General features: G+C 54.0%; 1 protein-coding gene and 1 long non-coding RNA gene across 4 annotated transcripts; one reads left to right on the forward strand and one right to left on the reverse strand.

Annotated features, from left to right (window-relative positions):
• The first annotated feature begins 9,831 nt into the window (after window positions 1-9,831).
• LOC116449241 lies at window positions 9,832-13,346 on the forward strand. Its single transcript, XR_004242295.1, has 3 exons — window positions 9,832-10,326; window positions 10,950-11,197; window positions 13,261-13,346. It is a non-coding gene; the product is annotated as an uncharacterized LOC116449241 (long non-coding RNA).
• GLYCTK (glycerate kinase) lies at window positions 11,663-26,966 on the reverse strand. Of its 3 annotated transcripts, none has more exons than XM_032120517.1 (5): window positions 26,884-26,966; window positions 18,112-18,507; window positions 17,591-17,742; window positions 15,578-15,753; window positions 11,663-14,962 (listed from the first exon to the last, which is right to left on the reverse strand). In XM_032120517.1, exons 2-5 carry the CDS (start codon window positions 18,396-18,398, stop codon window positions 14,054-14,056), a joined length of 1,524 nt encoding a protein of 507 aa, XP_031976408.1. In that variant the 5' UTR covers window positions 18,399-18,507; window positions 26,884-26,966; the 3' UTR covers window positions 11,663-14,053. The 3 variants fall into 3 exon arrangements, with proteins under 3 accessions (XP_031976408.1, XP_031976409.1, XP_031976410.1); XM_032120518.1 differs by lacking the exon at window positions 26,884-26,966 and adding an exon at window positions 20,435-22,423; XM_032120519.1 differs by lacking the exon at window positions 26,884-26,966 and adding an exon at window positions 19,939-20,401.
• Between the last annotated feature and the right edge of the window lie 118 nt (window positions 26,967-27,084).

A 27,084-nucleotide genomic window follows, 5' to 3' on the forward strand; every position in this document is an offset into this window, starting at 1 on the left:
ACACGGAGGGGTGTTCATGTGTGTGTGGTTTGTGGGACCTGAGTGCACCTCAGGGCCCAGAGCTGCATCACCAGTGCAGCATGCCCCTGCAGCACCCCATTGCCCTGAGTGTGGGGACAGTCACAGCCCCTTCCCTGGACCTGCCACTGCTCAGTGGGAAGCACACGGGAAAGAGGACGGTGACGGTGCTCCATCCTCCCTGAGATGTTTTGGTCTGTCTCCCAGGGTGGGCATCCCTGTCCCGGGCCCCTTGTGCCTCTCCCTGCCGGGCCCACATCTGGGCTGTGTCCCCATGCCGGGCCGGGCTCCTCCTGTGCTCAGAGCGGCCTCAGGAGTGGGGGGTCCCGAGGGGATGTCGGGCGGTGCAGGGGGGGGGGGCGAGGGGGCCAGGGGAGGCTGCGGAGGGGGCGGGGAGCCCCGGCCGGACTGGGGGCCGGTGCCGGGCAGGGCCGGGGGCGGGGAGGGGGCGCTCGCCCCCCCTTCTCGCTGCCCGCCCCCGCGGCAGCGCGAGTCGGCGGCGGCTGCAGACGGGGACGGCGGCGCCGCGCAGGTAGGACCGACACCGGCAGCGGCACCGGCAGCGCGGCCAGTCCCGGGGGAGCTCGGTGCGGGGCGGCAGCGGGCGGCGGGGCAGGTGCGCCAGCCTCGGCTCGGCTGCACCGGCGGGGAGCGGCGCCGGGTCCTGCCCGGCCGGTACCGGCCCCGGGGATGGGAGCGGCGAGCCCGGCGCGGGGGTGTCCCCGCTGCTGCCGCTGCCCGGGGGCGCTGGGCCGGAGCCGGCGTTGGATCCTGCCGGGAGGGAGGCGGCTGTCTGGCCGGCCGGGGCGGAAAGGCTCCGGGATGGAGGATCGGTGGTCCTGGGGACCGCTCGGGGTGATGGGGTTTCTCGGGTGCCCACGGAGAGCGAGGCCGGGGGGTGCCAGGGGCTGGCGTGGGCGTGGGTCGGGCGCCGGCTGCCTGGCGGCAGGTGGATCCGGGGAAGGGACACCTCCGGGGGACCCCTCGGCCGCTCGTTGTGGCCCCCCCATTTCCCCAGCGGTCACTGCTGTGGCCACCTTGGTGGGGCCGGGGGAGCCTGGGGGAGAGCCCACTCGAGTGGGGAGCACTCTGGGAGGCAGGAGTCATGTCCTGAGGAGCCGAGCCCTTGTCTCCTCTCCCCGCAGAGCCCCGGCCCACGAGAGACTGGCCCCCTGTAGGTTCCCTGAATCGTCCCGGGTGGCCTCGGTGGGCTGTCGGGGTGGCCGGTGGCTCTCCGGAGATGTGATACATGTGACACGGCTGAGCTCCCTGCTCCGTTCCCTGCTGCCGCCTCTTCCCTTTGCAATTTTTCATCCTCCCATCTCCACGTCTACCTCTGCAGCCTCCGATTTCTTTTTTATCCTTCCCTCTTGTTTCAAGATCCGTGGGTTTGTGTGGGCTTTTTTTCCAGCCCACTCTCCCCCCCGCTTCTGTTTTCTTCTCCGTGCTCTCGCTCGCTCGAGCCCTCGTCTTTGTTTCAGCTGGGGGAAAAAAAAAAAAAAAAAAAAAAGAAATAATTGCTTCCCTTGTAAAGTTGGCCCTGGCAGAGCGAGCCCCTGGAGAGCGATGCTGCCCGGGTGGCGCGGGAGCCAATGGCAGCCCCTGCCGCCCTCCAGCCGCGGTCCCCAGCGCGGGGGGACAGCCGCTCGCCCCAATAAATACCTGTCACCTCCCAGGCAGGGCGGTGTTGGGATGGCCCGCGGCTGGGGGGCACTGGCGGTCTGGCACAGATACCTCCACGGAGCTGCTTTCCCCAGGGTGGGTTTTTCTCCCAGCATGATTTTGGTCACGGGCCCCGTGTCTCGGTTTGGGCATCTCTGTCACTCAGGTCCGTGTGTGGTGCTGGTCCCCGGCGGCCCCGTGGGGCTGGGGGGCCCTCAGCCGGCCTGGGGTCTCAGGGGGCTTGGGGTCTCAGGGGCTTGTGTTTCAGGTGTGTGCTGCTATGGCCAGGTTTGCCTTTGTTTGGAGCAGGGACTGGGATGCGGGACCGGGAGGGGGGCGGCGGGGGGGGGGGGTTGGTCTTTTATTTTCCCTTTTGCATGTGTCTTTCATACTGTCCCCAGGAGGGGATCCCATTTCCCCAAGCCGCCTTTGCTCTGCGTGGCTCCTCCTGCGCTGCTGGGATTCGCACCAGCCCCAGGTAAACGGAGAAGCCAGGACTGCTCTGTGCTTCCCGCTCCCCGTTCCGCGGGCAGGCTGCCGGATCCCGGCTGCGATCCCTGCATGGAGCCGCTTTGCGGCTGGGTTTGGCCTCGCTGGCTCGGGTGTCGCCTGCCGGATGCTGGCGGCAGAATCTGGCCCCTTGTTTATAAGCGAGGGAGTAGTTCTGTCCTTATCTCCATCTGCTACGGAGGCCGGAGCTAGAATTTCAGTGGGATGCTGTGGATCACCCCGGGCGGCAGCCGGCGTGGGTGCTGCGCCCAGGGGATGGGGTGCCCAGGGGAAGGTGCGAGCACCCCGAGGGAGCAGAGCAGCGATGGGGTCTGCTGAGCTCGGAGCTGGGCTGTTGAGGACCACGGGTTTAGCCACGGATTTATTGTCTGGTGTCTCTGTCTCCCCTCTTCTCTGTCTGGTTCCTTCTTCATCTCTAGGCTGGCTCTAAAAGGCAGGGAAGAGGTGATGCTCGGGGTGGGCAGTACTCAGGAGGCGTGCGGGGTGTTTCGGGGGGTACGCACACACGAGGGTCTACAAAACGCCCACTTCCTTGTCCCCAGGAAGTTGTTTTTGGAGGATGCTGTTGTGGCTTCGGGCACCCGGTGATTTTGATGAGCTAAATAAACCCGGGCGGAGCTGGAGCGGAACGTGAAGACACCGAGCCCCGTGGGGAGCGCTGGCCGGGCCCCTCCGGCTCACCGGTGTCGGTACGGCCGCGCCAGCTCCATGGGCTGTGTTTGGAGGAATGACGTGTGCGGTGACGGGAAGGAGGGAGGGTGAGGAGGGGACGATCAGGAGCCGGAGCCTGGCCGCATCCTGGGGCTGGCGTGGACATCCACAGCAGGAGGAGAGAGCCGGGGAGGGGGATGAACAAGGGATGGATGGCGTCTTCCTCCACTCTGCCTTCCGCCTGCCTCTGCGCTGCTGAGCCCCAGCACAACTGCTACGAGCCCCTGCTTGCCCCTGCCTGCCCTCTCGAAGCCGTTTGAACTCGGCCACAGGGAAAGAAGGCCGGGAGTAGAGTTTCCTCCCACCTCCCCCCCTTTTTTTTGTGTGCTTTTAGACATGAGACATTCCTGAGCGGATATTCGTTGCCGGGGCTGGGACGCCTCCTGCCAGACAAAACTCATGAGAAATAGGGGAATTGGTTTGGGATTTTTTTCTCTGGTGTCTTGACCCTTTGAGTTATTAAAAAGCCAGCTGCAGCTCAGCCCTGTACAGTGATTCCCATGTCTCCAGCCAGTCATTTTGGGTCTGTAGGCAGCTTGCAGAGAAGTCATTGTGAGTACGGGAGCAGCAGCTCACAGTGTTGTTGTTTCTGTGGCAGGTTACATGGTTTTGTCTCTATTTCCTCCCCTCTCCAGTTCAGATGTGTAACTATCAGAATTGTCAAAGTGTAAATTATAAAACAAAAAGCTGCTGTGACACAGTCAACTCTTCCCTCAGTGAGGTCAGCCTTAGGAGCTGGGAGGCCCAGAGGAGCACTCTGCCACTATCCCATCTTCTGGCCGCCATCCCATCACCCACCTGGCCAGTGGCAAGGCAAGGAGAGGGGAGATGCAGTTAGGCAGGGAGTGGGTGACCTTGTGAGGTCCCCTTCCTCCTGTTCTGCTCCGCCACCTCTCGTTTTTGTCCAGGCACTCACCGTAGACATCTCTGAAAGCTCTAATCTGCAAAGCCCTGGGGGGCTCCACACTGCGCTGGCTGCTATTATCCCCGAGACAAAGAGGGACAGGCAGGCAGATTACCTTGGCCTTTATTTTTTCAGCTGGGAGCAAAGAAAAGCCTTAAATGAGCTTGCTGCCAGGGAGGGATTGACGGGGCAGAGCCCCAAATGTCCTGTGCTCCTTCCTCTCCGCATGTGCCGCGGGACTCCATTCCTCATCCCTCGTGCTGTCCTGTCCTGTCATTCCCTGCTCTGCTACAAAGCCCCAAGGCGAAGCGAGGTTTTGCCTCCAGGCTGGGCTCCACTGGCACTCCCCTGCAGCACCCTCGGTGTCTCAGGCCGTGCAACACCTGGGGCTGGTGTGGCCGGGACCAATCTGACCCTCACACCCACCTTGTGTCCGTTATCTCTGCACCTGGTGGTTACATTTCCAGGCTGGAATGGTGGTGGGCTCGCATGGCCCCATCCCGCATGGCTCAGGGGCTCCTCTCCATGCCAGGGTTTGCATCCCATCTAGACTGGCCCCACGCCGAGACGGCACCGCCACAGCGAGGGGCTGGTCCCCTCCATATGGTGGCCCTGGCCGGCTCCCAGCGCCGGGGCAGGTGCTCTTGTCGGGACTACACAAAACCCTATTGTCGGGGCCCGGAGGGCTTCCCTGCGCCAGCCCCAGCACTGCCGGGCAAATGGCTCATCCTGGCCGGACACGGCCACAAACCCCTCAGGGTGCCCTGCGGCGAGTGCTCCCCACGCAGCCGGTGTCCCCCTGCTGTCCCCGCCACTCGTGCCCTCCCGGGCAGCTGCCGGCAGCCCTGCTGGGTGGGTTGTGTCACCCGGCCGCCGAAGTGCTGATGGTTTTATGCCCAGCACTTAATTATTTCCCCGACTGCCACCGCCATGTGCTGGCGAGCGGCGCTGGCTGTGACCCCGCCGAGCCTGACGCCGCCGCTGCAGCCTGGGGAGCTAATGGCAGAAGCACACCACACGTGGAGTTTAATTATTGGCTTTCTTCCTTAACAGAGTACATTGGCTGACCTTAATGCAATTAATTAGGGCTTAATCAACTTCTGGTGGCTCAGCACAGCACACAGTGATTCCTGCCTTTCCAGGAGGGTTTATAAGAGGTTAAAGCGGTAGAGGGGAGGGTGGGGTTGTGCTGATCAGTAGAGGTTAGTTACTCAGGTATTGGGGTAGAACTTGTGTTCTCCCAGGCTGGCCTTGTTGCTGGGCACGCTGGTAAAGGCAGGGGGACAGGTGAGCTGGATTTAAAGGCTATGCCTGAAGTGATGCTTCTGCACAGAAGTGCTTGTGTTGCTTGTTTTTGGCATCACACTGAGCTCAGGGGTGGCTCGTGGTGGGACTGTGGCTGGGTTGTGCATTCAGCAGCTGCTGGTGGGTGGCTCTAAGGTTTGCACCCAGGGTGCTGGAGGTGATGTGTGGGGAGCTCCTTTGCCTCCCTGAGCAGCTGCCAGCCTTGGAGACAAGAAGTTGTTGGTCACTGGCTGTTCCTGAGCAAGAGGGAGGCTCCTTCTCCTCCCTGCCCAGCAGCATTTAATAATTAATAGTTCTCATTAATATTACAGAATGCCCCCAGCACCCCTGGCATGGGCCCCTGGTTCTGCACCCTGTGGCTCCTCTTGGCTTGCCTGCTGGGTGCCCCACAGGCTTTTGGGGCCCTTAAAAAGGGGCTGAGACACAGATGTCCAGCATAAGGACTTATTTGCACATCTTGTGTCTCCAGCTGCTGGCTCAAAGCCAGCAGGCACCTGTTGGTGTAGCTGGTGATGGGGTGCCCCATCCTTGGGCTGCTGGCTTCACCTGGGGATGAAGTGACTCGGCCTTGCAGAAAGCCCCTGGCAGGGGAGGTGGCCCTGGGCAAGTGGTGGCATCTCCTGGTGTCAGCTGTGGTGACGGTGACTGAAACCATGGCCTGTCCCCTGTGTGCCCTCACATCCTGTACGCTTTGCATCCTCTCTGTGCCATCATCCCATAGCAGTTCCTGTCCCACAGTGGCATGTCCCCCTCCTCTGCCCCTGTTTCTTTGGGTCCTCATGTCCCTGACTGTGCCACCAAGCCCTCTTGTGCGGGCTGCCCAGTGCTGGGACTGGGATGTGGCAGCAGGAGCTGTGCCAGACACTGTTGCTGCCTTGTTTGCTTCAGTGCCAATTCATTAATATCAAAAAGCTAATTAGGATTCCACAGCCCTTCCCACCCAGCCCTCTCCTTTGGAGGCTGGAGGATACTTGTCTGCAGGATTTTGCTGCAGCCCTGTGTTAAAAGGACTCAGTTCTGGTCTGTCCCATCGTGGTGGTTTGCGTCCCTCTCTCTGCTCCTAGCTAATCCACGTGGCTAAAGCTCCTCGGAGCCTGGCAAATGGGAAGTGATATTTGCCAATAATCCCTCTGCTCTCCTGGGCAGGCTTCTCATATTACAGGTTTATTAAAAAAAACAAAACCCAGGCAGTAATAACTGTGGCCCCAGGGAGAGCCCAAGCACAGATTGTTCCTGGTCAAACCCCACCTAACAGGAGAGCCCAGGCAGAGGCAGCACAGGCCCAGCCTGATCTCATGGAGCATCTCTAGGCAGAGCCCAGCCCCTCTTGCAACCAGAGAAGGAGTGAGCCACAATCCTCTTTCTCCCTGGGGAATGAGCAGGATTCCCATGAGTCACAGAGTAAATCCAATTTCTCCCCTCAAAGGCTGTGGGATAAACCCTGCTATTGCTCACCAGGGCTCCCCATTCCGGTGCCAGCACCCCCTGGCCTTGGCATCTTCCCCGCTGCTGGGCTGGGCAGGAGCAGCTCCTGCACTGGCATCTTGCAGGGACAGGACAGAGCCAGCACCACCTGCCTGGCACCTGCTAGGACAAACACACACACTACTGCTGGCTTTTTTGCTTTGCAAGGCTTTTGAGAAAACTTGCCCAGAATTACGGATGCTGTTTCTTCCAGGACAGGGTAGTGATGTTGCTCCATCCTTTTCAAAAGTCTTGCCTCCTTGAGGATGGGTTTGTTCCGTGGGAAATTCAAACCACTAAATATGTGGCTTTTTTGTTTATTTTGGTTTTTTTCCTGCAAAAAATACCAATTTCCCTGCAAGGAGTCTCACTGCAGCTCGAAACATTTCATTGCATGGACTGGGGGTTTCCTTCTGGTTTTAAGTCAACATTTCCCCTCAAAATGTCACTCAGGGAAAGCTGCTTTTTTTTACAGCAAAAGTCTGTGATGACATTTTAAGTGGAGAAGAAAATTGCTGCTTCGTTTCAAAATGTCAACTTTGAGTGGGGTGGGCTTAGAGTATTTTTTTTTTTTCATTCCAGCGTTTCCCAGAGGAAAAGCAAAATGGTTTTGTTAGACTCGAGTAACCGTTGCCCCCCCATCATCCCCAAAATAAATCAGTTTGTTTTTCTTTTAACCTGTTTGCATTTTTGTAGCAGGGAAACTTTTGCCAAGAGAAGTTGTGCTCCAGTGGGATGCTGCCTTGGGAAGGGACAACCCTGCTGCATCCAAACCTGAGCCCTCTATGGCAAATTCTCTGCCAGCAAACTCCAGTGAGAAGCTGTGGGAGAGACTCACTCCATTGCTGCCGGCTGGCCCTGGTTGCTGTGGGAAGGATAAATGGCACATCCAGGTTTTGAAGCTCTCCTCTTCCCGTGCTTTCCCTCTGCTTTGTGCTCCTGGTTTTATTTCATACAGCTCTCCTCGAAAATCGCTTGTTCTAGATTAGGCTAGAGACTGGAGTTATCTTCCTTTTATTTATTAGGGTAATTATACCTAATGATTCACATGCTCGGGGAGAGTAATTGCTCCCAAATACAGCGCTGGCGGTGTTCTTACCCAGCCGGGGTGCAGTGATTCACAAACACATCTTTTCCTACAATTCATCAGCTGATGATCCCGTAATTGCTGACTTGGTTTGGAGGCAGTTAAGGAGCGATCGAGGAGCCGGCACTGCCATCACCGTGTCCGGTTGTGAGTGTCTCCTCCCTGCCATCCTAATGCCCGGCACCGTTCGCTTCCTGTGTGGGTTTTGCTGGGGATTTTGGTCGGGTCAAGCCCCTCGAGCTGTGGTATTTGTGCTTTAAAAAGAGTCACCGTGCCTAATCTGGCAAATTCCGTGGCACAGCCTGGCCAAGGGAGAGCCGGGGCTGTCTCCCCTCATCCTGCCAAAACGTGGCAGTGATGTGGTTTCACCCTTGCCTCTTCACAGCTCTTGGAGCAGATGGGTGAGAGCCTAGGAAATACTGATGTGGAAAGCCAAACCCTCCAGGTTTTGCACTGAACAAAGCTTCTGTGTGGATGGATTCCCCCTTCCTTGGGGGTCTGGCAGCCCCCTGCCTGCACTGCCCTGGGAGGGGACATGTGGAGACCCTTGCGTCAGGACTCCTGCCCATCCACCCTTCAGCGTGGGTAAGGACATTCCACGAGGGATGATATGCAGAGTTCACCCTTCTGCATAGCTCCAGCCCCTGGAGAAACCCGGACTCTGGAGGTGGAGGAAGGCTTCTGGGAGTGTTTTGAAGAGTGTTGATGTTCCCAGTGCTACCCTGTGGCATGAAAAGGCACCCTGAGGCTTGAAATTCCTCCTGCTGGCTTAAGGGGAGCACAGGGTGATGGCTCTGGGGTGGCTCAGGCCCTGGAGCTGCTTAAGACAATACCGTGGTGCTCAGCTGGTGGCTGCACTGTCTTGGGCCAGCAAAAAGAGTTTTTTGGTGCTGTGTGGCAACCCGAGAGGGTATTGCTACTTTGTTGGGGGGGTTTTGTTGTTTTTTTTTTTTTTTTTTTTGGGGGGGGGGGATTTGTTTGTTTGTTTTCTGGTTGGTTGGTTGGTTCCGGTTTGGGTTTTTTTAGCTAGAAGAAGCTCTTCCCTTCTCAGTTTGTGTCTGGGCTGCAATCCTTGAGCCTGCACCCACCACCGTTCCCTGCTGCCCCAGGCACTGCTCCAGGTTTCTCATCCCGCAGATGCCAGAATCGCTGCCGGGATGTGAGCAGAAATGCAGGAGGAGAGGAGGTGGCACAAACAGCCCTTTTTGCTGGCCACCACTTGGCTTCATCCCCAGCTCTGCTTGGGTGGGCTCCCAGCGGAGCCTGCCCTGGTTGACCCCCACCCCAGAACACGGGGTTGTGCCAGTGCTGCTCCGTGAGCACTCACTGGAGGAGCAGCTCCCTGGTTTCCTTCCACCCACATCCACCTCCTTAGTGGAGGATCCACGCTTGTTCACGCCAGTGCCTGGCCCCCTGTCAAGAGCTCCTGCAGGCAGCCAGGAGCTGCTCCTAATGGGCTGCCAGGGGATTTGGGCTCTGACAGCTGGGTGCTGACAGCTCCCCGCAACTGCTCGCTCCAGCTGCCGGGCCCTCCTCTCCCTGTTCATGGGGAGAAGGATGCTCTGACCTCCACAGGGAGGAGGCTGGCTCCTTTTCCTCCCTTCACCAGGTGTCTGTGATGGTGCTGGAGGGCTGTGGTACCCATTGCCTTGGTGGGGCTGGTAAAGCCTTGAAGGATGATGGTGGTACAAGCAGAGTGTTCCCAGGCTGGAGGAGCTCCTGCAGGGTGATGCTCCAGGATGGGGATTGTGAGAGGGGAGGAGGTCTGGGTGTAGCACAGAGCAAGTCTTGTCACAGCTCCCAGCAGGGAGTTGGGATGGGAGGCCCTTGTTAGCTGGGAGAGCTGGGAGCAAGCGCTGACATCTCCTGGGGCTCCTCTCCAGCAGCTCTGGGGCCTCCCAAGCTTTCTCCTGGCTGACACATCGCCTCTCTTCTCTGCTTGATACAGGCCTTCTGTGTCTCCCCACAGACCCCGTACAGGGGCTGGGGGGAATCCTGGGGGTTCCCTGAGGTCCGGCTCCATCCCAGCGGGGGCCGTGGCAGCCACTGCAGAGGGACTGTCCCGTCGTCCCCCAGCACAGAGCATCTCGCAGCCTGCCGTCTTGTATGGCTTTTTATTCCTATGTGATTATACATCCCACTTCATATAGGGATTGAAGCCGTGCAATACGCCGGGGTCCTACGGCGGAGAGCAGCCCCTGTGCCACGGGAGCCGGCCTCGGAGGAGCCACCAGAGCTGTTCCTTGGGGTGCTGGAGGAGGATTGCTGGCCTCAGCCTGGACTCCGTCCTGCATCCCAGGCTCCCCAGCCCTCTTGGGATGCAGGTGAGGGGTGCCAAGCGGCTTTGGGGTGAGGCCAGCACAAGCCCACTCCTTGCATTGCACACCCTTGAAAGAGTGAGCCTGGTTCTGCACCACATCTGCTGTGGAGAGCCGTGGTGACTGCGCTGGTGGGCTCAACCCTGGGGAATCTGCTGCTTTGGTTTTGTCCCTGACTATCCTGGGAGATGGGCAACAGCTTCTGGGTGCAGGCACTGCCAGCAGCCCAGGGGAGGAGGAAGAGGAAGAAGAGGAAAAAGATGCTGAGGAATGGCCACGACAGCAAGGGCTGCCCCAGGCACAATGCTCTTCAAGGTTTCTCAAGAGGCTTCAGCTGCTCTTTCAAGGTTTGTGTTATATCTGTCACATTGGCAAAAATAGTGAAAACCGTGGCTTGTGGAGGAGATGAAAGGCAGCCCCTTCCAATGCCTCCATAAAGAAGGGCCCCATTAACACCTAGTGAATTATTGGCCATTAATCAGCCTCCGTGCAAAATAAAACCATCCACATTTATCATTATTGGATCCTTAATGAAGTGATAATGGGAATGCTGGGGAGCTGTGATATTAATGTCTTCTAAGAGGCAAGAGCAGAGCCAAGGGTGGCAGCCAAGATTTTTAATTTACTGCCAAAAGCTCGTGCTGTTAATAACGCTGTTACTTCTCCTGGCTGTTAGCACTGTTTGGCTACGAGCTGCCCACTTAGGAGAGCAAATCAACCCTGAACACACCCAGACTTTGTTCACCCACTCCCCACCCAGCATCTGGGCATGTTTTTACCTCCCAGTGTCCCCTGCCCATGTGTAGGGATATGGCCAGGGAGCTGCTGGCCATCTTCACCCAACTGCCTTCTTCCTGAAGTCTGGCTGGTGTAGAAAGTTTTGCTTTTCTGATAAAAAGGGAAGGGACTGGGAGTGTCAAGCCTGAGTGGCTCTTATTGTCCTCACTCTCTCTGTGACTTTCCTCCTTAGGCACAAGCACCCCAGAGCCAGGGCGGCACGGAGCTGGTCCCAGCAGAGCCCACACACTGGGGTTGCTTGGTGTGACCACAGCCACGCTCTGGTTTCTTCATTTGCATGGCTTTACTCCCACGAGGCCAATATCCCATCCAGGACGGCACAGACAAGCTGCAAAGCCCTGCTCAGCAGTGGTGACTCACTCGAGTGAGATGGGAAACTCATTGCTCCTGCCAGCCCAGATGCAAATTGTTACCAGGCAGGTAAGGATGCTCTCGTGTCTTAACATTTGTGTTATCCCACAAGTCCTCCTAAACCTGACCAGTGTGCCCCAAATGTATGTTGGCTCATGTGTGGGGCCTTTTGCCCTTTTGTGAAGGGACCGCAGGTCAGAGGAAGCTGGATTTGGGCTGGAGCAATAGCAGACAATTCCCTGCTGAGTGCTATCCAGAGGAATAAGATGATGCTTTGTCTGTGAGGGCTGCACACACTCCAACGCTCCTTTTGTCCCTAGGCAGAAGCTGCCCAAGGTCCACCTAAACAGCCCTTTGGAAATGGAGCTTTGAGTTATCCAGGTAGAAGCATCAGAGAAGTATTTTTGTAGCCTGGGTGTTCTTGCTGAACCTCCCCCTGGCCTGTTATCTCCTCATTAGGAAAGAAAGGACAAGAACAAAATCCATGTATGGCAGCCAAGCAAAGGTAGATGGGAAATGTACTTCAAATAGATCCATCCTTTCAACAAACCTTTTATTAGACTTCTCCCCAACACACACTCTTTAATTGTTATGAAAAGCCACCATTCAGGAAGCAAGGACAATGCTCAGGCTACCTGAGGTAGGCATTTCCCAGGAGAAGCCAGCCAGCACTAGCCCAAGGTCCTCTGAACTTGACTGGGAGGCAGCACAAGCAGCAACTCCAAGGACCAGGGTGGTGCTCAGCAATGTGGCAGAGCGGTGGCCGGGGGTTATGGTGGGCCCGTGGCAGTGTGCCCAGGCTGGCACTGCTGAAGTGACCCTTCTGCCAGGCACCCCAGCCCGAAACCGGAGTCACTCTGCATTCTGCTGGAGCAGAATAGTCCAGGGAGCATTCCCCACGTTGTGGAGCCAGCTTTAGGCAGTTATCCTGGCTGCAGCCAGACTTTTGGCTGTATCGCTGCCCGTGTTAGTGCCCCTGTGGAGCTGCCCTGCTGGGCATGGAGCAGGCGACCTGCCAACGACCTCCGGAGAAAAACACACAGCACAAAGCAGCTCCTCCTGCACAACCACCCCCCGACATTACAGAGGCACAGCGAGCTCTATAACTCTTGGCAGATTTTCCCCAGCAGATCTCGGAGCTGTTTGCCAGTGTGAGCAAGTTCAGGCATGTTACAGAAGACCTTCAGACTCTGAGGACAAATGAGATGCGGGGATGTGTTTAAACCACCGGGCAAGACTGGGGTTTTGAAATTCCCAGGGTTGTGCCTTACTCTGAGCCTGGGCTGTCGCCCAGACAGTCCAGCTGCCAGCCTGGCATCGACACCAGGCCCCATGATGGTCCTGCTGATATCCCTACTTGTTAGATATTGGCTTCAAAACCAAAATAGGAGGTTTTGCATCCTCCTCAAAACCCCACCCTCTGATCCACCTTGAAGTGGGGCGCAGAGCAACTGTTCAGTGAGACACCACAACTCAGGGTGGTGGCACAATGGTGTATTTATGTCATGAGATGAGATCAGCCACACGGAGTAGGTCGGTCTGTCTGGAAAGAGTCTGAGTCAAGCGTGTCCTATTACATTAGAGCTGGATTTTCAAAGGAGCTCAGCTCCCACTTAGGCTCTGTAACAAACAGATGGATATTCAAAAGGAGTCAGACGTGCTGGGTCATACTGGCTGCTGAGCTGAAGTCCTTTGAATATCCAGCCAAACCGTCAGTGTGCCTGTTGCTGCAGGCAAAGCCCTCCTGAAATCCAGCCCCACTGTGAGATCCATGTCCTGGGAAACCAAGCTCATCTCTGCTCTCCCACATATCACACTGCAGTAGGTGACAAAAACGTGATAACCACTGTGTCCTCGTGCATGTGGGGGGAGCAGCTCCCTGTCAGAGCACAGCTCCGGCAGATTTGCCCTTTGATCAGCTCAGCAGCATGGGTCAGGAGAGCTGAGCATGAAGGTTTCCTTGCCTTTTGTTCTGTGGAATTAGCAGTTAATCAGAATGACAGTGACTTCTGCCTTAGCGCAGAGGAAAGGTCAGTGGCTCAGGCTGGATGCACGACAGTTTTCTAGACAGCTGGAAAACACCATGAAAGCTCATAGCATACATGCTGCTGGCACGGAGGCTTTCCCAACAGGGACCAGCAGGGAAGATGTTCCTGTGGAGGGAAGGAAGCTGGAGGAGGACTCCACTCGGCTGGCTTGTCACTGCCCTTCATTCGTCCCCATCCTTACACTGCACAGTGAAGGTATGTCATCCTCTTTGTCACTGTGCACTGCTTGTGTCACCCAGCCAGTATCAAGAACTTCTCTCTGCCAATGTGCTTCTTAGCCACAGTCCTAGGTGTGCATCCTGCTGGGCTTGGGGTCTCTGTCACCTCAGTACCCTGGTGTGGGAAGAGCTGTAGGGCACTGTTCTGGCATGTGGGGCGGGTGCTGGAGTCCCCTTCCCACCACACTCCCCCAGCACCTCCATGCCTCAGGTGAGCAGGCCTTGCTGTTATTGCTTTTACATCCTTCAGTCACTGTAATTTGCTCTAGTGAACCCCTAAAACCCCACTGCTGAGCTGCTCTTGAGCTGGGAGCACTGGAAGTACAACAGTGCATCAAGGGCTCTCCCTGGTAACCATGCCACAGCCTCAACTTCCCCACACTCTTAAATTAACTACAGTTGAAGCAGTCACAAGTCTTAAATCCAGTCTCCTTGTCTGTAATGTGACCTCTTACCTTCCTCTGATCCCCCCAATTATAAGTGCTTGTTTTTGCTGTGGACATCCACTCGTGTCTAATTAGTGGATTGTTTCTGTCAAGGACAGTAGCAGCCTCGACAGTGAGCCGTCATTTAAGTAGTTTGCATTTGTCTGCAGCATTGGTGCGTTCATATACTCCTGCTCCTAATTAACTGCATCTGGATATCTGCAGAGGGAGCTCTCATGATCTCTCCATGGCTCTAATTAAAATGGCCTGGATGTCCATGACATTGGTGCCTGTCAAGCCTGTCACCAGGAGGTGATGCCCACCTTGGAAGTGGCTGAAGAACGTGTAGGAGTCGTTGTTCCTGAGAAAGGCCTCCACATCCAAGCCCTCCTGAAGCGCCTCAGCCACCAGCCCTGGGCTGCAGAAGGCTCCTGCTGCCTCCGTTGGCCCGTCCTGCCCGTCTGTTCCCCCGCTGAGGAAGAGGATCTCACACCTCCCTTGGGGGCTGCTGGCTCCTGTGCAGGCCTGAGCCCTGTGCAGCCCCAGTGCCACACGCAAGGCCAGCTCCTGGTTTCTCCCTCCCTTGCCGGTTCCTTGGAGCTGGACTGTGGTTTCTCCACCGGCCAGGATGCAGACTGGTCTGTCAGGCCCTAATCCTCGCAGGGCCTGTAGAAACTCATCAAGCTCCAAACCTGGGATCTGTAGCTCTGCTGCCAGCTGCAGGAGATTCCCCCTCAGCTCGTCACTCAGGGGCCCGTCTCCGAGGCCGGCGAAGCCCAGGCAGAGCAGCTGGATCAGCTGGCAGTACAGCGTGGCAACACGGCCGACTTCCCCATGGACTGCTGCACTCAGGACCAGAGCTGCATAGCCCAGGCCCTCGGCCTGGTGTTTGGCCTCTTCCAAAGCCAGTGTGTTTGACCCAAGGATGATGTTGGAAACGTGGGAGTAGTTTTCTGGAGCAGTGGGCTTGGTGGGAGAGCTGGAGAGGACCGTTTCCACTGACTTGGGCAGGTTGTGCAGTAGGTTGTATTTGGTGAGTATCTGAAGGCAGTCTTGGACACTGTGGGAGCTGGCAGCAGTGGGCCCACTTGCTATGATGTCCAGGGGGTCACCTATCACGTCAGACAGGATGAGACTCACCACCTGTGGAAAGAAATGCCCACAGATTATTGCAGGAGGCAAAGACAGGTGACCACACAAGAGCCCTGGCATAAGCACTGATCTGAGTGCCACCCCCACATCAAAGCAGATGGAAACAGGGTAGGTTTGTGACTATTTTTATTTTATGGACCTGTGAGTGTCACTTTGCCCTTCTCAAACCCACAGATTTGCAGTCCCCTTTGAAGTTGGACCATCATGTTGGAAGATGTAGCCTGTGACACTGCACTTGTCAGGCCCAACCCAGTGTGGATTCAGCAATGGCACACGCTGAGAACAGCCCCCAGGGGAGCCAAGGGTCAGAGTCAGCCTTGAAAGTGCTGTGCTGAAGCACCAACACTTGGAAGTGCCTGCTGGGTGTGGGCTGTGGTCTGCAGAGAGTGGCGTGATGGGATGGCTGGTGTTTCCCAAGTCTGAATTCCCACTCTTCCATCTCTGTCTCCCTGAGAGTTTCGGTCCTTAGTGAAACCTCAGCCAGAGGGCCCCAAAACAGCGTGCAGAGTTCACTCAGTATAGAGAAAAACCTTGCAAGTTGATTAAACCTCTATTTTGAGGGTAGATGGGTGATCTCTGGGCAAGCAGGGGCTTTCCCTTGGTTACCCGTGCAGGATGTGCCAGCTGGGCCAGCCCTCCACCCTTCAGCACGGACAGAGTCTTCCGGACAATGTTCAGCTCCTGTATGGCAGCTCCTTGGGAAGCCAATAGCTTTGTGAGTTTCTCCTTCTCTTCAAGGAGCATGGGAGGGATGGGAGCAGGCAGTAGGGCTGATCCACCCCCTAGGATGCAGAAGAGATGGTAAGGATGTCAGGATAGAAGGAAAAGGAGGACAAAGGAGAGCAAGGCTTGAACCTTTTCTCTTCCCTCACCAGTGTCTGGAGGGAAGGCAGAGGTGATTGGGGACCTAAGCTAACATCTCTGGAGAATTCAGTCATCTTCACCAATGGGTTTTATTTACTGCTGTCCTGCACTCTCTGCAGTCAGCTACACTTCACCCAGGCAGTGTGAGCCTGGCTGGATGGGGGCACCACAAGCCTGCAGTGTTGTGGGGATGACAGAAGAGGGACAGCAACTACCCTCACCTCTGCACTGGGCTACAAGTGGGTCCTCACACTGATATGCAATGGCTGCCTGGGTGGGTGAGCAGGGAGCACGGCCTCCACAGCTCACACTGCAGTCAGTGCTGGGCACATGGGGACACTGCCTGCTTTGGTGGCTCCATTTATTCAGGATAGTGTGTAAAAACACTGGCTAGGGATGCAGCAAGATTGGAAAGTGCTGAACTGCACTCATCTAGGCCTGGGAGGAAAGAAAAGGGGGGACAGTAATGCAAAGGACAAAGCACACCCAGAGTCCAGGGTGATAGCTTCACTGATGGGAATTCTGTCTGATACAAGCAGGCATTGGAAATGTGGAAAAGAAGGCAAGGTTCTAATGGAAAAGTGGAATGGATGGAAAACACAGAGGAGAAAAGAGCAAGGTCTGTGCAGAGAGTGAACACGCACAGAAGTACAGCTGAAAGCTACTGTCAAAATGCAAAGGCTGCTCAGAGGTTTGAGACAAATCAGCATCAATAAAACATGATGAGCAAGAAAAACAAATGCAAATGCTTGCGTTTCAGTCAATAGCCAGGGATCTAGCTGAGAGGCAGGAGCAGTTGGGGACCGGCTGCTGTGTGGGAGTGCACATGCATAGGGAGTCACAGCCACGGGGAGATCCTGTACCAGCTCCCTGAAGGGCTGAGGAGTCTCTTGGAGATCCCTGTAGCCAAAAGACAGGAGGAAGCTCAGGGGAATCCCCAGAAAGCATAGCTAGCTTCCAATCACTTGGGTGTTTGCCTAATGGCACTGCTCTCTCTGTACTGGATCAGGCTTCAGCATCCACAGAGGAATAAACACTGAGCAGAGAAGACCAAGGCAGTTCTGCAGAGCTGCTCTCAGCCCCTGCATGCTTTTGCCCTGTCACACCCACTGAGCTCAGGATGAGGTGATGTCACTGCATCCCTCTGATGCACCTTCTTACACAGCCCTGGATCTGGGGACAGCCTGGGGGCCAGCAGCCAGGCCCTGGGGGTGTGCAGGGCTGCTCCTGCAAGGCAGGCAGCTTACTGTGTGGTACCTGGAGGCCTCATTTCCATTGGCTGGGAAGGAGCCAAGCCCTGGGAAAGGTCAGTCCCAAATTTCAGCTTTCAGACACACACTCCTGCACAAATTCAGAGCATGCAAGTCCACCAAGTGCTTGCTTCTCCAAGTCTGCATCCCCAAATGTAAGGAGGGGGCAGGAGGAAAGTGCCTCCTTGCCAAGAGGTGAGAACAGCTGCCAGGCTGGGCCCAGAGGTGCCACTTCACTGTGGTGGCACAATGGCAGGACCCAACCTGTGCAGCTCAGCCTCTTTCCAGTGCTGGGAGGCGTGTCCACTGCAGCAGCAGGAAGCCCTGTGCTGTCTCTTGCTGCATCCCTGGAGAAAGGATGGCAGAAGAGGGAGGAAAAATCAGAGGTGCAAGCGTCCATGCTGAAGGGGCTGGCACAGCACAGTGCTCCCTTGCTGCACGGCTGTGGGTGGGCAGGCAGCTGGGGACCCTCAGCAGATCCCATTCTCTGGGATCCCCACTCTACCTGAGATGAGCACAAGGAGCAGGTCATCTGCAGTCAGACCCTCAGCCAGCTCCTGGATGGCAGCTGCTCCCTTCAGAGCCTCTGTGTCTGGGAGGTTGTTCTTGGCGCCTTCAATGACCTGGATTTTGCTGTGTGGCTTCAGCAGCATCTCCCTGGTGAGGTAAGAGAGGCAATCACACCACGGATCTGTGCACCCACACAGGCAGCCAGGCTGTCACCTGCGGGTGCCTGGTGTACCAGTGGCATGCAGTGAGTGACCAGGACAGGGAGATGGCCTTTGCTGAGTGTTCCCCATAGCTGGAGAGGCAGCACTACCAGCACGAGAGGTGGGCTGTGTCACTGGTGTCACTGGGACGTGATGGTGGTTGAAGATGAGAGCGGTGGGGTTGACAGGGTGGGCAACAGCACAAGGACAGCTGGAAAGGACTTAAGGTGTTCTCAGAAACATCTCACAGAGGACAAATCCAGCAGCCTACACCCCTCCTTCCTGCTCCCCAGAATTGTCCAGAAACAGTCCTTACTGCATTCCTGCTCGCTGCAGGCTCTCCTGGATCCCTAGCGGCACATTGATGATGCCCCGAGTGAGGTGGTCTCCCAGGATCTCTTCTGCTGCTGCGGCCATCCCCAGCACAGCTTTTCCAAAACCCACCAGGTACAGATCCCTCTTCACTGGAAAGGCCTGGCCCTTCACCAGCAGCTGAGGGCACCCATCTCCCTGGAGCTTCAGAGCCCTCTTCAGCATGGGAGCCGGGCGGACGGTGCCCACGGCGCCACGGAACAGGGACAGCGCGTGCTCGCGGAGAGACATGGTACACAGGCTGGCAGGGCTGAGCCACTCTGCCTTGTGGGGTGGGCTTGTGCACTCTCTGCCAGCACTGGCAAGGCCTCAAGGGCTGGGACAGCCAGCAGCCTCCAACCTGCAAGGGAGAGTGAACATTTTTGCTAGTAGAAGAGACAGGGCTGTCACAGAAAGAACAGAGAGGTCAAAACATGAACCATGGAACTCTAGCTCCTGTTTCCCCTAGATTAAGGTGCCATATGAGCAGCATTTTCTAACTTTTCCCCAGGCAGGATGAAGGGAAGGACAGTGTCACATTCAAACTACCTGTCAGCTTGTGATTCCCCTGCAATCTCATCACCTTCTGCAGGGAAGGCGAGCTCTGCCAGCCAGCTTCTCCATCACTGTAGCTTTGCCACTGGCAAGCCATCATTTCTATTTGCTTAGCATTTGACACCTTTCCAAACTGTGGAAGCTGCTCTCTGTCCCGGAGAGAGCAGGGCATCTGGGTGGAACAGCTTTTCACTACATTAACTCCCTTCCTCAATGCTAGCCAAATGCTGATCTCATCCTCTGGCTGTGCATTGCCCCATGTGTCCCTGCAGCATCAGACATGGACTGAGGAGAAACAACAGCCTTGCTGGCTGCCTCATCCCTCGCTGCTGGTGGCCACAGAGAGACCAGTAATGAGGTTTCCTCACCAAACAGCAAATTAACACCAGGCTTCATTTACCTTTCTCTTCTAGTCCTCATTATCCATTAAAATCAGATTTAGAGCCCAAATAAGACTACATATCCAAGTAAAGTTGCCAGCCGTGTCTGTGAAAGCCCATTTGAGCTGTTCTCCACAGAGCATTAGCATTATATGCAACAGATCTGTGCATGGACCAAAAGATCTCAGCTGCTCAAGGGCAGATACTTGTCTTGACAGAGGAAAGGCAGCCCCTGCCAGCAAACACACATTCATTCCCTCCCAGCATTTCTCCTTCCTTCTGTTAACTGGCAGCAAGTTCACTGCTGGTTTCTGAGGATCAAAGATCCTTGTAATCTGCATCTCTCCTGCTCATGGCATTTCAGGAAGGATGCCAGGAGGCTGAAGCAGTCCAAGTGACACACTTGATCACAGACCCATTGAAATGACCTGAGAGAGTTAATCCTCTCTCTAGTAAGCGGATGTGTTTTGTCCAAGGGCTTCTTTTAGGAGAGCTCAGGAGTCCAGAGGTCTATTTGTCCTGACACTCCCATAGCATTGCAAGGTGTTAATCATTAAGCTGGACAAGCTTTTCAACAGCTCCTCTGAGTCTAAATCTGCCTTATTTTGCTGCAGGGACCCAAAGGATCTACAGAAAAACCCCTTACACCTTCTAAGGCACTGAAACTTGGGCACATTCTGAAATCTTTGGACAAGGGACTTGTAGGTAAGGCCATATGGAGAATCAAAGGTTTGTCAGAGAAAGAACCCCAAGAATCACTGAAGTGGGAAAAGACCCTTAAGAACAAGGCTAACAGTAAACGATTTAATGCTTAGGAGAACAGATTTTAAAGGCAAAAGCCAAGGCAGATTAACTACCTATCTGTACTCCCTTTAGGTGCTGGTCAGAAAGACTGGCTTTTCAACCACGAGGAGCTAGGAGAACAAAAGACAGGGTGCCCCGACCACTTTGTTACCAGACTCTTAAACTTCACGGCAGCTGATGCTGCCAGCGGTTTAAACCACTGACCCCACTTCAGTGAGGGCCAGGGTAACTGTGCTGACCGCAGTGAAGTCAGCTGTGCACCTCTCAGGCACCGAGATAAGCATCTCTGCTCCCAGCAGGTGTCTGATTCACCTGGCAGCACAGTGCAATCGGAGGAAGGTGCTACAAAGCAGAGGTGCATCACACCCCAGGTCACCTCGTCTGAGCTTCCATACAGGGTTTGCAGGAATGGCTGCAGAAAAAAGCTTAAATGGAGCCTGGGGAGTTTAAGAAAATAAAGCCCCAAAGTTTTTAACAGGCTTTGTCTCTGCCTTGATGTTTCTGTGCACGGCTGACCCTGAAGCCCGGAGGAATTGAGCACAACCAGACCTGCAACCGTGGCTCCTGTCACACGTGCCCTCCTGGCAGCCCCGTTCAGCTCCAGCTCCAGACACGACACAGCAGACGTGAGTTCTTTAAAAGCAATCCTCTCCTACTGGAGCTGGAAAAACTAAATGCCAGCGTAATTCATCTGGCACTTGTGTACATACTGCTAATGCTTACTCTGGAAAGCATTTCAGTACAATAGCAGGCATGTAATCTGTTTTCTGCACTCTGAACTCAGATTATATTTTAACCATCGAGGCCTGATCCAGAGTCTGTGCAAGTCAGCAAGTGCCTTTCCATTGCTTCTCGGGATTTTTGGGTCCACTGCCTGGCACTGATCTGAGAGCACAGGTATAAAGGCAGAGTAAACAGAGTGTAAAACCCCCTTGCAATCAGAGGTTATCCAACTTTATACCAATGCAACAGAGAGCTGAATTTGGCACAGATCCATGTGCTTTGGATGTCTCAGTGTGTGACTCTGCTCCTTGTCAGCTCTGATTAGACACACAGGCTCACTGGAGGCTCCCCTTGGAATGGGGGTGCTGCTAATGATACCACAAATCTGTTTTTATGTAATTTATTTATACAGTCTCAGGCACTGGGTACTAAATGTCATCAGGGAACAGCTATAAATCAGTGCTATGAAATCCACTGTAGATATCAGCAAAAAATAAAACTCCCACTCATTTTACTAAGGCTTTAAAAACAAGATCGAGAGAACTGAATATCACCCCAAAACACAGGCAGTTGTGGAAAGAAAAATAACCCAAATGGCAGCTCTCAGGCTCCCCCCCCAGATGGTGGGTTTAGAAGTGGTGTAATTGCCTGTTAGCTGCTACATATTGCATGAGGGGAAATTACACCCTCACATCCCTGCATTTTCCTCTTCCCACTGCTGGCTGGGAGGAATCTGGGCTGGGAGAAGGGGCTGATGATGTGACTCATATTGCTTCGCGCACTAATCTTAGTTTCCCAGTTTCTCAGGAAAATCACCTAGGGATGAATGAGCCCTCTTCTATACGGATATAAGGTGACATGCTATAGGCAGGAGTGGGGTTCAGGTTTCACACCTTCCCTTTGTCCCTGGTTGGTATAATTTGGAGTTGGGATATAGACAGTCTTTTGGAAAAGTTTTCTGTAAGTTTGCAGTAAGCTTAGGATGAAAATGATGCTAAGAATTGCCTGTTCCAAAGAGAGCTGGAGGATTGTAAGGGGTTTAGATTAAGCCCCTTTAAATGAAAACTTCCTCAGCTTTCATTGATGAATAATCTACGCACTTATTATAATCTACGCACACCATTATAAGCCCTTTCTTCAGAGGGCTCCTCCTAAGCCTGTAGAAATTTCCACTGTTATCTCTCACACCAAAAAGCAGCAAACCCCCAGCTTCTCATTTTCACCTTCTCTGGGAAAGAGGGAGGGAAAGGAGCTGGACTGTGATAAAATACAGGCAAAATGCTCGTTTGCATTACCTTTCATTAACTTTTTAATTAAAGCAATTCTGTAGGCAAGGAGCCAAAGTCAGAGGGAGACAGAAACAATCCAGCAGTAGGGGCAGAAATGTGGTAAAGCTGCCAAGTAAATTGGATAGTGGCAAGAGACCAAAAGCATGGACGTAGCAGGGCAGAGTCCGAGCCATAAACTTGGAGTCACACTGGGGAGGAAAACAGTGAACAAATGAGCTGGCCGCGCCCATGCAGTGAGAAAAATGAGCCAGCACCTCACTCCATGGCAGGTACTTGAAAGCCAGAAAAATACTCCTTTCTAGGGGCCAGTCTGCCATCACTGGGCAGAGCTGAGCTATTCCAGGTGCTGTGGTTGGAGGTTTGCTCAAGGATTTGCATCTTGGGCTTGTGGCTTTTTTTGAAGTCGGGGCAATAGAGCTTGTTGCAGGCCAACCCAACCATATGCACATCCTGAGCTTTTCAGGTGTTGTGAGATCAGAGGATGCTGTGCCAGAATGTCTGGTTTAACTGAGAACTTCAGGGATCTAAGTTACTTTAGCTTCAATGCCATCAGGATGCCTCTGGATTTCCTCCAGGACTGGTGGCTGGCCCACCTTGTACAGGGTCAACTTCAAAATCCCTGAGGGGCTAGGAAAATATTTGAGATGGCACTGGATCAAACCCCAATTGTTCGAGGATAATTTTGAGCTCAAGCTCTAAAAGACAGATTACAGTAGTAAACTCCCAGACACAGCAAGTTTTAGCAGTGTCTCTTGCTCCTCGTTTTTCTTGCTGCACGACTTTTTTCTGGCCTCTCGGCATGTAAATTACTGACAGACTCACCAAGGCTCCCTGCTTCCATTTCTCCTGCATCACCAGGGGAATTTACCTATCAAGTACAATGGAGTGGAGATTTTACTGCCTTAAACTCCCCCGTTCCCACTTACTGACACATCTTCGCTATCATTTGATATATCAACTTTAATTTGCCTGGTGAGCCCTGCTCAAACCCAAGCTTGCTGCTCCACACGGTCCCAAAAGCATTACAAGAAAATTTTCCAGGAGATGCACTGAACCCAGGAGGGAAACAAACCAGTGAAGTCTTGTTCCAAGTGACTATTCTGGGAGGATTAGAGGGGGGATTTTTCAAGACTAATCTCTTTAAATGAAAATTTCAGAATTTGATTAATTTTTTAATCTGCACATGGATTTGCATAAAATTACTGCACCGCCTCATTCGCGTTTGGTAAAAAAGAAAACATCTGCAGCAAGGATGGGCAGCTATGAAGTGGGTGTGCAGGGACAGGGTGAAAGGCCCTTTGCCCCCACTCACTGCAGTGCTCCTGCATCCATAAGTGGGAAAGAGGATAAGGGTGGACAGCAGCAGTATGATGAGAGCAGAGGGTTTGCCAGGCAGGCACAGGAGAAAGTAGGATGGAGCCTGGATACCTTTGTTTTAAGAATATGCTGAGCTCTGGGAAACCCAGGAGTCCTAGTTTCCAATACATGGCTTTCTCTATGTTGCTTGGAAAAGAAATATGTTGCTCTCATGACTGATTTACTCACCAGGAAAGTGTCAACAGGGTCTCTTTGCCTTTGATGGGAAGTGTGGCTTAAGGCCAAACACAGGGAAGATAAGTGTTCTGTTCAGCATTTTATATATATAGATCAGAATCATTAGCAAAAAAAAAAAAATTAACTGGATTTGACATATGCATCTTACTAGTTTTTCTAGGTCACACTCCCTTCACTCCCTATATACCTTTTGGAAATGATTTTCCCATGCACTGGGGATTGCAAGGAAGAAAAATGTTTCACTAAAAATTCTTCTGTAGCTCAACACAGAACACCACTACCCTGAAGCCAAGCCCATGCCAAGTCTACTTCCTTTCATGCTGTAATTTCTCAAACTCCCTATTCTGAGACAACTTGCCATCAAAGATGAGAGTCATTTAAAATACAGGGAAGGATCACAGTATTCTAGAGAAGATGAAAAGCTGCGAGCCTTGAGGACTGGAATAGTAGAAAGGGGTTGAAATTCAGTGCTGCGAAATACAAGGTCATGGTCTTTGGGATTAATAGCAGAAAATTATGAGCTCCTCAGTTGGAAATAACATAAGAGGAGAAAGAGCCAGGAATCTTAATCAGTCACAGGATGACAATTACAGCTGCCCTCTGGGCTGAGACAAGAGGCTGTGGGGAATGTGGAAAGCAGCAGATGTGAACTGCCTGGACTTTGCTGAGGTTTTTGACATCATTCCCGTGAGCACACTGGCGGGTGGGCTGGGCAATCACAGCCAGCCCCGCTGGAAACCAGCCTGACCACTGGGCTCAGAGGGCAGAAAGCAGTGGCTCGGGGTCCAGCTGACATCTGGTAATCAACAGGGACTCTGCTGGGGTTCGTGTCACCCCATGGCTTCACTAGTGACCCAGAGAGTAGCACAGAGCGCTTAATTTGGGGGAGCTGCTGATGGAGGCACCTTCCAGAGGAACCGTGATAAACTCAAGGTCAGGGCCCACAGAAACCTCAGGACACTCCGTAGGGAGAAGTGTGAATTTTTGCTGCTGAGCAAGCACAAGTTCCGGTATTGTGCAGGTTCCAGTGGTATCTAATACAGAAATGCATAGGTAGAATAACTGCATTTGATCGATATTACTCAAGCAGCAATTAAACATTTTTTCCATTAACTAATTTTGCAGGGGCATTATCCATAATTCCTACTTAATATGACATTTTTCTAGGAGATTCAATTATCCTGCCAGCTAAATTCCAGCTTGGTATAAACTGACAAACTAGGTTCCAACGATTAGGAAGAAAGGCAGAAGAATAAAAAGGAAGTGACAAAATATCAAATCAACAACCCACGGTGTTATACAACTCTAAAACTTAGCTAAGTATTGTAGGTGTTTTGAAGTAAATTGTCTTATGATGTTATTGGTGAGTCACCTCCCGGGCCTGCAGGAGATAATCCAGGCTTTGATCCTGCAATTTAGAGTGTGCAGGAGGCACGACATTCCGAGCTTTTCTAAAACCTCTCACCACACAAAAACCAGTTTTGGGTTTTGAACTGGCCTAACAAAGGGGCAGCTGACCCCAAGACCCTCAGGAGTAATGAGGGTGTGTTTTGAGTATCCCTGGACTCTGGTGTGAAAGTTTGACTTTGTTTCAAAGTAAAAAAAGGAAACTCATTCTGAGGAGCCAGTCCTACCGCAGCGTGAAAAGATGAGTTGTGTGAGATCTCTAAACATGCAACGGGGAGCTCCAGCAGGCAAACAGCAAGGGCAAGGAATCTGAGAAAAGTAGTATTTAACTAAATCAGACATGCACACAAAATAATTCAGCCTGTTTGAACGACGTGCAGAGCTTTAACAGGACTTGCCGAGGTTTGACCACAGGAGGGCAACAGGATCCAAACGCAAAATCAAACTCTATGCTGGACACTGTGAAAGGAAATGCAATTAACGTTCAGGAAGGCATCTACGGTTTATTATTTTTCTTTTAATTCTGAGTTTCTGGGTGACCAAAATGACAAGAAGATCTGCTGGTGTTGTAAATGTAAAATAGCAGAAAACTTTGCGGGGTGAGATTCTCACAGCAACTCTTATACTCCAAGAACAGCTTTTTAAGGTAAGAAATACACAAAAACTTGCACACTGAGCGTGTCATCAGGATTCGTGATAGAAAAAAGCAGTTCCAAGGTGTGTGTACTGGAGCAGCAGCCTGAAAAGCCACAGTGTGCTTCTCAAAGGCTTAAATGTGTGCTGCCCACCTCTACCTGAGAGCTTATGTGGTGTAGGAACACGGTGCTATAGCTGTGATGTTCCTGTAGTACTGCCAACAAGCTTTTAGAGGAATAAAAAAATACTGGGAAATAAAAATGTGCAACAGCTGGACTGAAAGGAGGAGGGGAAGGGTGATAAAGTGTTCACAGTGTATTTTCAAAGGAGGGGGAGCTGACTGATGCTCCCTGGCTGCCCTGGGCTGTCCAGAGGCTGTTCCTGCCAGGCTCTGCCGAGAGGCTGGCACAGCATGTGTGCCCCATAAATGATTTCACAGAACCACAGAATCAACTGTCTTGGAAAAGAACCCTGAGACATCAAGTCCAACCTACAACCCAACACCACAGTGTCAACCAGACCATGGCACCGAGTGCCACATCCAGCCTTTCCTTGAAGACCTCCAGGGACAGTGACTCCACCATCTCCCTGGGCAGCCCATTCCAATGTCTCAGCCCCCTTTCTGTAAAGAAATTCCTCCTGATGTCCAACCTAAACCTCTCCTGGCACAGCTTGAGGCTGTGTCCTCTCATCCTGGGAGGCCAACCCCCACCCAGCTACAACCTCCTGTTGGGGAGTTGTAGAGAGCGAAAAGGTCACCCCTGAGCCTCCTTTTCTCCAGGGTAAATACCCCCAGCTCTCTCAGCCGCTCCTCACGTCACTTGTGCTCCAAACCCTTCCCCAGCTCTGTTGCCCTTCTTTGGACCTGCTCCAGTATTTCAATCTCCTTCCTGAATTGAGAGGCCCAGAACTGGACACAGAGTGTGGCCTCACCAGTGCCCAGTACAGTGAGACAACCACTGCCCTGGTCCTGCTGGCCACACTATTGCTGATACAGGCCAGATGCCACTGGCCTTCTTGGCCACCTGGGCACGTCTGGGTTCATGTTCAGCCGGCTGCATTTCTCTCTAGTTTCCACTGGAAACTCCGAAAACCGCCTTAAATCGACACAATATGGGGAATATCCCGCGTGAGGTGAGGCTGTCCCAGGGCTCCCGCGGCCCCTCACGGCCCAGAGCAACGCGAGGCCGCCCGCCCAGCCCGGCACCGGAAGTGACGCGCTCCCGCCGCGCGAAGCCATTCCCGCTCTACGGGATGACGTCATGCCCTCAACCCTCCCCCTCCCCCCGACCCCACAATAGGCACGGACGGGCGGGCGGGTACTGAACTGGCAATGAACCCCGACCCCGCCACAGCCGCCCAGCCCTGCCCTGCGCCGCCCCTTCCCACCTCGGGCCCCGGAAGCGGCGGGAATGGTGACAGACGCTGACAGCCACGGCGGGCCAGGAGAGCGCAGGCCTTTCTGCCATTCCTGCCACACTCAATATGGCCGCTGGGCACGGGACACCCCGCCCTCCCCCGTCCCAGCAGCCCATGCGCACGCTCCCCCTCCCCACACAACACCCCGTTCCCAGGGTGCCCCGCGCGGCG

The sequence above is a fragment of the Corvus moneduloides genome, chromosome 11 (assembly GCF_009650955.1).
Source record: "Corvus moneduloides isolate bCorMon1 chromosome 11, bCorMon1.pri, whole genome shotgun sequence".
NCBI lineage: Eukaryota > Metazoa > Chordata > Aves > Passeriformes > Corvidae > Corvus > Corvus moneduloides.